The 9,555-nt window shown below is 54.5% G+C and overlaps 1 protein-coding gene across 1 annotated transcript in view; it reads right to left on the bottom strand.

Moving 5' to 3' along the window:
• Cpne9 (copine family member 9) overlaps positions 1–9,555 on the bottom strand; it is a gene marked incomplete at its 5' end in the record, with an annotated part of 17,447 nt that continues 7,892 nt past the window's right edge. Inside the window, 7 exons of the mRNA XM_033768187.1 lie at positions 1–323; positions 2,208–2,281; positions 2,763–2,820; positions 3,301–3,403; positions 8,223–8,350; positions 8,489–8,670; positions 9,430–9,476. Of these exons, the coding sequence (XP_033624078.1) occupies positions 138–323; positions 2,208–2,281; positions 2,763–2,820; positions 3,301–3,403; positions 8,223–8,350; positions 8,489–8,670; positions 9,430–9,476 (778 nt within the window). The remainder of the gene's footprint in view (positions 324–2,207; positions 2,282–2,762; positions 2,821–3,300; positions 3,404–8,222; positions 8,351–8,488; positions 8,671–9,429; positions 9,477–9,555) is intronic.

Raw genomic sequence — 9,555 nt, 5'->3', positions numbered from 1 at the left:
CTTTATTATTGGTATGAGAGCAGGGAGGCACTGCTGCAGCAAGGGGCAGAGGGCACACCTGCCGGCATTGATGCCCGAGGCCCAGGGCCCCAGGTGCTTCTGGCTTTCAGAGGGCCGGGTGTGGATATGTGGACTGCTCAGGGCTGTTCTGGAGCTGGGGTAGGGCTGGGGTTGGCTGGGGGTGAGGGCCGGGGCTGGATGTCCCTGGTGCGCATGTAGGACAGCAGCTGCTCTGGGATCTCAGCCAGCACATCCTTAGCCAGTCGGGCCATGCTCAGAACCTGGTTCCCTGAGCGGTCCACGTAGTCTCGGAATGGGACAAACTAGGACCACCAGATAGGAAGGTGTGGGCTGGGGCCCGGGGAGGAGGGCAGCAGGAGGCTCCATCTTCACTCCTCACCGCCACTCCTAATAACCCTCTCTCTCGCTTGATCTTCGACTGTCCGCTCAAACTGCCTTGTGATCACCTTGGTAGCCCTAGTTGCTAAGGAGCCCCGTGGGCAGTCACTCTGCGTGCTCACCTCGCTGTGTCTGCAGCTTTCTGTTACATGCAAACCTGATACTCCAGGATCTGTATCCCTCTCAACACTGTGAGTTTCAGGTTGTTCTTTTGCCTTTCTGGATGCTCCTCTCCATGGTTCCCTGACACCCAACTTGCTTTCCAAACCCAGTCCCTGCACTCTGGGCTGTCTTTCTGGGCAATTTCATACTCTTGTGATTTTTAAGACTGTCTCCTCGGAGGGAGGAGAGGGAACAGGCAAGGAGTGGGAGGGAGGAAGAACCAGAGGAGAGGACAGGCAGGAAGCAAGAAGAAAGGACCTTGAGGAGGGGAAGGGGCTCCGGGAAGAGGACAGGGAAGTGGGGCTGGGAGGGGCGGAGGTCCTGAGAAAGGGACTGGGCAAGAGGGGAGCGGAGAGGGTGCAGGGGAGAAAGGTCAGCAAAGGGAGGTAGAAGTGAAAAGGAAGAAGCCAGCTATTCCTGATGAGTCCCAAATATTTCTCCCCACCCCCGCCTTTATAAAACTTAATTTTGCCCTTGTCATTCCAGCACCCAGGAGGCTGAGGTGGAACTGCAGCAAGGTGCCTGGGTTCCCAGGAGTTCAAGGCAAGCCCCCATCTCAAAAAATCAACAAGAAAATAAAGAAAATTAAAGTTTACTTTCACTTTTTTTGCTTTTAGATGAGGTCTCACCATGTTGCCCAGGCTGGTCTTAAAACCCCTGAATGCAAGTGACCCTCCTGTCTCAGCCTCCTGAGTGCTGGGTATACAGGCAGGCAGGCTCCACCATGCTGCTGGGGGTACTCGAGGTTTAACCCAGAGCCTTCACACTGAGCTCCATCCCCAACTCCCAGCCTTTTCTTTTTGGAGACAGGTTCTCAGTTGGTTGCTAAGTTGCCCAGGAGGGTCAAAAGTACGAGTCCACCCAGCCTGGGCAACTTATCAAAACCCTGTCTCAAAAAATAAAAAGGGCTGGGGATGAAGCTCAGTGCCAAGGCCCTGCCTGTGTTCAGTCCTCAGTTTTATACAGACAAGTGTGTGTGAGCTCGAAAGCATCTCACTCCCTTATGCAAAACCCTTCAAGAGGGGGCAGGAGATGTAGCTCAGTGGTGCTGCACTGGCCTGGCAAACTCAAGGTCTAAGGTCATTTGAATTTCCGGCACCCCCTCCAATCCTTGAAGAGCTTTAGAACCACAGATCTTAGCCTGGTACAGTGGCCTATGCCTGTAATCCCAGCTACTCCTAAGGCTGGTGCAGTTGGATTGCAAGTTCAAGGCCAGCCTGAGCAACTCTCTTAGTGAGACCAAAGAAAATGAATGAATGAATGAATGAACGAACAAATAGATCTTTCCCAGGGCTGACCCCTGTTCTGTGTGATCTTGCCACCCTGCGCCAAGCCTCTGTCCTGCTCAGATGTGGCTCCTGCACCTTCAAAGCTGATCGCCTCTTTCAGGTCTCCGCCCTCAGTTTTAGACGCCCTCCCGACCACTAAGCGCCTCCGCACCAACGGTCCAGAGCCACCTGCTGATCCCTGGGCCCTGGGCTCAGCCTAATCGGGTGTATTTGTTACAGGTCAGCTCCGCTAGAGGGCTCACTGTGGAGCCCTCCTCCCCAGGGACCCTCCAGCTGGTCAACCTCTCTGTTCTGGGAGGGAGGAGGGGAAGCGTGGGGGGGTGAGCAGGCAGGGAGCCGGTCAGGGGCCGGGGCTACCTGGACGATGTCCCGCTCTGCGAAGCGCCCCCGGGAGGACACACGCACATCGTCGCCGTCCAGCTCTTCCATTGCTGAAGAGAAGATGCCCTAAACTGGCCTCTCCAGCTGGACCATGCTGCCCTCCCTCTTCAGAGTCATGACAGCATGTAGGGGTTGTAGTGAAGGCCTACACCTATTAGACCTTGTTCTGGAGCTGTTATTTTTATTACGGGGGGGCAGGGTCTTGCTAGGTAGCCCTGGCTGGCCTCGAACTAAGGGTGATCCTCCTACCTCTGCCTCCAGAGCGATGGGATTACACGTGTGCACCACCAGGCCCAGCGTGTTTTATTACTGCTCTGTCCTTCCACATCCTCCATCCCCCCAGGAGTGTCAGAAGGAGAGGCTCGCTACCACCCAACTTGGTTAGGAAGAGGGCACAGTGCAGAGCTAGGGACTCAGGTAGCCCCCCAGGACATCTACCTTGTGTTCCCCAAGGCAGGCCCCAGTGCCCAGACCCAGCCTGCTCCCCAGGCCTCACCCCTCTCCTGGGCACCCCCAGCCGGTCCTACTCACCCTCGAACATGGCAGGTCCCACACCGACTATGATGATGGACATGGGCAGGGAGGAGGCCTGCAGGAGAGAGGGGTGGGGTGAGCTGCCATTCAGGGAAACCACCGTGTCACTCCAGACTTCCCATTCGTGAGGGACGTGTTTGAGTCAGGCAGCCCAGGGAGCTGCAGTGTCCCCTCACAGCCGCGGGCAGGTTGGTATTACCCAGAACCCTTTTCAAGTCTCCCACAGGGCACAGAGGGTGAGTGTGCCCGCCACCCACTGGAAGAGACCAGGCACCACCCGTGCCGCAGCCTGCAGTTAGGGCAGCGTCCTATGGGGACCAGCACTTCGGGATGGTGCAAGGGCTGGCTGGGTACTGCCACTACTGCTTTCCCTGGGGGTGATGCGGTCCCCTGCCACTGATGAGGAGTCCTGTGTCCTCCGCCAGCATCCAGGAAGCTGGTGGGCTCACTCACCAGGCTTCCAGAAGGATAAAAAACCCCTGCCCATCCCAGTACTGGCCGCAACTCCTCAGAGCAGCCTCCTTGGAGGACTCACGCTGACGATGGCTTCTTTGGTCTGTGTCATATCAGAGATTACCCCGTCCGTGATGATGAGCAGAACATAGTACTGGGAGCCATCAGAGATCTTGGCTGCGGCCCTGCACAAGAGGCAAAGGTCAGAGTCCAGCCAGGAAGGAGCGCAGGAAACACACTGGCCTGCAGTGCCCACAGGGAGGGAGCTAGGCAAGACCGTCACCAGCCCCTGGAGACACATGGGAGGAAAAGGCCAGGCCTCGGGCAGGAGACTCCTCACATTCAGTAAACCACACAAAAAGGCGGGAAATGACCACTGTGAGAAGGCTGTGGGGACTGCACCGCAGGGTCCTGAGCTGGTCCTAGAGGTGAGTGTGAGGAGAGGGCTCGCTGTGGATAAGAGCCCTCGGGTGGGAGGGAGCGGGGAGTGCCCCAGCCTCATCTAGAGATGGAACACGCAGGCAAGAGTGGGCCAGCTTGAAAGATCCTGATGTTTGCAGGCCTCCAGAACAGACCAAAGGCTCCCTCTCCCTGCTCTCCCCATCCACTGTCTCCTCCCTGACACCATCCATGGCCTGCACCCTTCCTCAGCTGGGCAGATGGACTGCGCCCCTAGGCCTCCTTTCCCCTCCTTCCCATCATTCCTGTTCTAGGTGTCGGTGCGGGGGATAGAACCCAGGGTGGGGCACATGCTACACAAATGCTTCCCACTGAGCTACACCCCGACCCCTTTTCAAAAAATATTTTGAGACAGGGTCTTGCTAAGTTGCCCAGGCCAGCCTTAAACTCAGCCTCCTCAACACCTGCGATTGTAGTTGTGCGCCACTGCACCTGAACACCCCCCTCAATTTTGAGTCCAGCATCCCATCTGAAGAGGACCTCATCAGGCAGGGTCCAGTCCTCTTATTTTATATAACCCAGGGAGGGCACAAGGGTGTTCACAGGCCTGAGTCTGTGACTTCCAGTCTGAGGACCCTTGGGGACTGGAGGGATGGATGGAGCTAGACTCTCCAATAAGGACACTGAAATTTAAGTCCATGAAGTTAAATGGAACCGAAGACTGTGCTCCTCAGTCACCCTGGCCACCTCTCACTGCTCAGTGTCACACAGGGCTGCGGCTGCCACACTGGACGGCACACATAGACCACCTTCACTGCTGGACAGCAGTCTCCAGAACAGTTCTAAGTCCTCCCACAGACCGGTCCCTTCCTGAGTTCTGGGCTCTCCTCAGAGACGTGGCCTGTGGCTTTATCTTGTCACAAGTAGTCCCTGCCTACCTGCTGTCTGCTGGCACCAGACTTGGTGCCAAGCTCGCAGCAGCGAGCAGGGTACTGCCCGAGGGGAGACAGATGCTATACCTCGCATGGTGTGACAGTTAATGTAGCGCTTGGAGAGGGGGTAGGCGAGGCATGTGTGTGAGTGTGTGCCTGCAAGTACACGGTGGGGAGGGAGACGCAGGGACCGGCATGTGCAGAGACGGTGTGTCCTAGGGAGTCACAGAAGAGCTGCAGAGGAAGGAGCAGAGCTGGGTGGGACCCTTGAGGGAGGGCCTTAAGCGCTTCCCGCACAGGCCTGGCATCCTGAGACTGGAAGGGAGGCATCTATGCTGGGCTCAGACAGGAGAGGCAACAACGGAGTCTTCTGTGATCCCCATCAGAGCACGGCAAGTGTGTCGGACGGAGTCCTCACTGCCACTCTGTGAGGTGGACAAGGTTTGGTTCATTCTTCTTTCAATACTGGAGATTGAACCTAGGACCTTCAAACTGCTAGGTCACAGACCTGCCTTTTTAATTTTGAGACAGGAGTTGCTAAATTGCCCAGTCCAGGCTCAAACTTGTGATTCTCCTGCCTCAGCCTCCCAGAGTGCTGGGATTCCAAGCCTGCAACCCACCATGCCCAACTGCTATTTTTCTTTCTTTTCAGTACCAGGGATCAAACTAAGGACCTTGCACTCTCAAGGCTAAATCCCTGGCTCCCAACTCCCATTTTTTTTTTTTTTTCTGGTACGGGGATTGAAGTTGGCTCCTTGTGCTTGGGAGCAAGTGGCGGAACCCAAAGTCCTATTTTTAAAATGAGAAAAATGTTCAAAGACATTGAGTAGCATCCCCTGGGGGTTATGAGGCTGGAGTCCAAGCCTTGCTTGACCAACTGAGCCCAAAGCCTCGCTCTCATCCTCTCCTCTCCACTTTGGCTCTGCCCCAGATATACCCAGCAGATCACACCATGTCCTGATTCAGCTGGCTGCCTCTGCTTCCTCCCATTGGGCAGTCCCTTCCCTGTCCTTCCTGTTGTCACACCCTGGGGGGTACTGAGGGGAACCCAAGGATACCGTGCCTCTATGGCACCAAACGGTCAACAGTACTTCTATAAACCATGACCACAGTTTGCGTGAGAAGAGTGTAAAATTGGTATGACTTTTTAAGATGAAATATGGAGACTTCAAAGATTTCATCAGCCTGGCAGCTTTCAGCTGTGGCCCCAGGGCACCCCCGGGGGAGGACAGGGACTTGCTAGAGAAGTCTGGGAAGCTCTGGCTACAGAGGGAATGTTTATTTATAGGTCTGTCTCCTGCACCAAGGCAAGAGCTCCCGAGGGCAAGCCCAGGCCTGATTCATCCATGAGTCTCCAGGGCCCAGAAGAGAGCAGGGCACTGGCAGCTGCTCTCTGAATAGTGGCAGAGGTGACAGAGTAACAGCAGCAGCTAAAGCTGACAGGGATCAGGATGTGGTGATGCTGCGTTAGGCAGGTGATGGTTGTCATCAGCCTCCTAATGGCCCTGAGATTCAGGTTTTTACAAATAAGGACCAGGTACAGCAGGGTTGACAGACCTGAGTGGCAGGACTGCTATGGGAGCAGGTTGGCTGCAGAGCCCCCGTTCATGCTGGCTGCTCCTTTATGGGTTGCTTGCTAGATGAATGGATAAATGGATTGGGTAGCTGCTACCAATATTTAAGAAGTCTGGTTAATGAAGATAAAAAGTAGACTCCAGTATTGGTGGGGAAAAAACAGTAATGAAATGTTATGTATAATATGACTGCGATTACAGAAGTATAAAGAAAACTAGCTAGGTGTGGTGGTTCACACCTATGGTCCTAGCACTCTGGGATCTGGGAGGCTGAGGCAGGAGGATCCTAGTCGGACCTTAGTTTGGGCAACTTGAAAACTTAGCCACACACACACACACACACACACACACACACACACACACACACACACACACACACACACACACACACACACACACACAAGGAAAAGACTGTCAAGAACTCTATATGTATCCATATCCCATGGGTAGTACTCAAGATGCTTTCCTCCCTTCCTTCTCAAGCTAGGGATTGAACCCAGAACTGTATAATATAGACAGCTAAGTTCAGACAGAGCTGGGCCCTCGAGGAAGTTGGTGCAGAAGATGAGAACACATCACAACTGTGGAGGCACAGCTGTCGAAGGCCAGGCCTGCATTCCTCCCCAGGGATAAACAATAATTTGAAGATTACACTATAATAGGTATCACCTGGTCCAATAAAGTCTAGATAGACATCAGTCTACCTGGGTAACCAGGACCTCCTGATCCCTTCATAAAAAGGTCTTTGTTCTTTCCAAGTACAGTTGCTATGTGACCTGCTTCCCCACTGGATCACTATTACCTAAGTGGCTATACTTGTTTTTTGTGGTGTCAGAGATCCAACTTGGGATCCAGGGACCCAGGCTTGCTTGTGCTTGCGAGGCAGGTGGCAGAACCACTGGGCTAAATCCCTGGCCCTATACTTGTAATCTTATTGGTTGATCATAGTTTTGACCCATGCTGTACCCAGCTCGTAATTTTGTATCTGTGATTTTGCCCGATAAAACTTCCTTTGAGAAGTGGGCTTGTTGGAAACCCACTTTTGGGTCCCTTTCTGTCTCTCAGAACTCACTGTGTAGCCCAGGCTAGCCTCGAACTCATGGTGATCCTCCTGCCAGCTTCCCGAATGCTGGGATTACAGGTGTGAGCCACCACGCCCGGCTTTTTTTTGGTTTCTTGAGGCAGGGTCTCACTATGCAGTTGCCACTGACCTGGAACTCACTATGTAGCCCAGGCTAGTCTCAAACTCACAGCAATCCTCCTGCCTCAGCCTATCAAGTGCTGGGATTACAGGCATGTGCCACCATGCCTGTTTTTCAGTTCATAAAGAACAAATTTATTTCTTAAATTTCTGGAGGCAAGAATCTCTTTTAAGGTTCATCATTGCTTATTCCATGTTTATTGATATATGCTTGGTTTTAGTTTTGTCATTTTATTTTCAGTTTACTTCTAATACCCTCTTTGTTTTGTTTCTTTGTGTTTTTTGAAGTAGGGTCTCACTATGTAGTCCAGGCTGGCCTTGAACTATGTAGCCCAAGATGGCCTTGAACTTGCAGAAATCCTCTTGCCTCAGCCTCCTGAGTGCTGGGATTACAACCACGTGTCATCATGTCCAGCTCTCTCTTTTTTTAAAAAAGTAATTTGATACATGACCTGTGCTTTGCACATCTTTTGAAGTCTGGATATTTTTAACCTGGCCGTTTATCGAGCACTTACTGCAGGCTAATGGGAGCTAACCTCTTACACTGCTCTCTGGTAACTGAGTTATCTAACCTGACAACAGCCTTCCACAGAAGGCTCTGCTTCCATTACCGCCTTTGGGGGACGCAGTAGAGAGCCAAGAAAGCTGAGGTGCTTCGGGTTTGTGTCAGTGAGCGGTGGCGCCAGGCTTCTGCCCAAGCTGGAGCCTTCTCCTTTGGAGGCCAGGCTCTTTTCTCTCTGCCGCAAACTCCAGGCCAGGCTGTCAGCCCAAAGGATCAGTTTGGGGGTCCACTCCCAAATAGCCTCTGTACCAGAGCTCGGCCGGAATAGGGCTTCTCTCTAAAAGCCACGGTGGTTCTGACTGTTGTGAGGAGTCTGTCCCAGAACCCTCCCCTTACCTGGCCACCTGGTTGATGACGGGCGCGAAGAAGGTGGGCCCATAGAGCTGCACGGTGCGCAGGCTCTGGAAGTAGCTCTCCAGCACCCCCTCGATGCCCGCGCAGTTGGGGTCCTCATCGTTGTTGTTCTGGGGAGGAAGACAGGCTGCCGAGTGCAGCCCAGGAGTCCACCCCTTCCTTCTCCCCGGTACCACTCCTGCTTCCTCCGAGCTGTTCTGCCGCCCTCGTCCAGCTGCCCACCCGTGGCAGCTCCGCCCACACCGTACCAGGGGAAACTGGTGGGAGACCCGGCCCTCGGGGGGCAGCTTGGCCCCGAAGCCATAGGCTGGGAAGAGCTTGTCGCTGTCGTAGTCCTGGATGATCTCCCCCACCGCCTTGAGGGCCATGGCATAGGCGCTGAGCTGGTAGGGGCTCACGTAGTGCAGGGACGTGGGCTGCAGAGGGTTCCCTGTGGGGACAGTGCCCATCTTCTCGCCTGGACCAGGCCCCTTCACCTCTTGCTGCTGTGTCCCCTCACCAGTCCTCTGCCTGGGGTCTCCCTACTTTCCCGCTGCCCCTCCTGTGTCTGTCTGTCTCTCCACCCTCCTGCCCTCTGTCTGTCCATTTGTGTAACCCTCTACCCACACACCTGTCTGTCCATCACCAGGCTGTACGTCCACCTCCCAATCTCCTTAGCCGACCCTGCCCTGCTCGTCTGCTGGCCATTTCTTTCTTTCCCACCTGTCCTTCCAGCCAGGTTACCTTCTCCTGCACCACCAGCCCACTCCACTCACGGATCTGTGCTCACGTGGGCCCGTTCACCCGAACGCTGGTCCGCTCCTTCTGCTTACCCACAGTCTCCCTGTGTGCACCCACGCGCCCGTCCCTGGATCCTCTTGTGCTGTACAGTTTACCATCCTCACTCAACCACCAGCTATGGGCTGCCTGTGCATTGATTCACCCCGGCGAAGTTCCCACACCCATCCATTTACCCCTCTCCTTCCAGTCTCTCCCTTCCATCCAGCCTGGTTCTGCCCACCTGTGGAGCGCAGTTACAGAGTAAACCATCTGCCTATTTGTCTTCCTGCACCCTTGTGGCCAACTTTGCGCTGATCCCTTCCCTCCCGTTGCTAGGAACACTGTTAGGCAGGAATGTAGCTAGGCCCATCCCAAAGACTCTTCAGAGCTCTCCCACCTCCCACCTCCCATCCTCCCACACAGGCCTCACCGTTGGAAGCTGTGAAGTCAATTGCTACCGTGAAGTTCAGCTGTGTCCTGTGGGAGAAGGGATGGGCTGAGCAGTGAAGGACAAAGAACTGTCACACTCCTCTCCTCTGCCCCCTGTCCTCTTCCG

The sequence above is a fragment of the Fukomys damarensis genome, unplaced genomic scaffold (assembly GCF_012274545.1).
Source record: "Fukomys damarensis isolate Sample0158 unplaced genomic scaffold, DMR_v1.0_HiC HiC_scaffold_24, whole genome shotgun sequence".
NCBI lineage: Eukaryota > Metazoa > Chordata > Mammalia > Rodentia > Bathyergidae > Fukomys > Fukomys damarensis.
The sequence above is the reverse complement of the archived record's forward strand: the minus strand, read 5'-3'. Positions and strand labels throughout refer to the sequence as shown.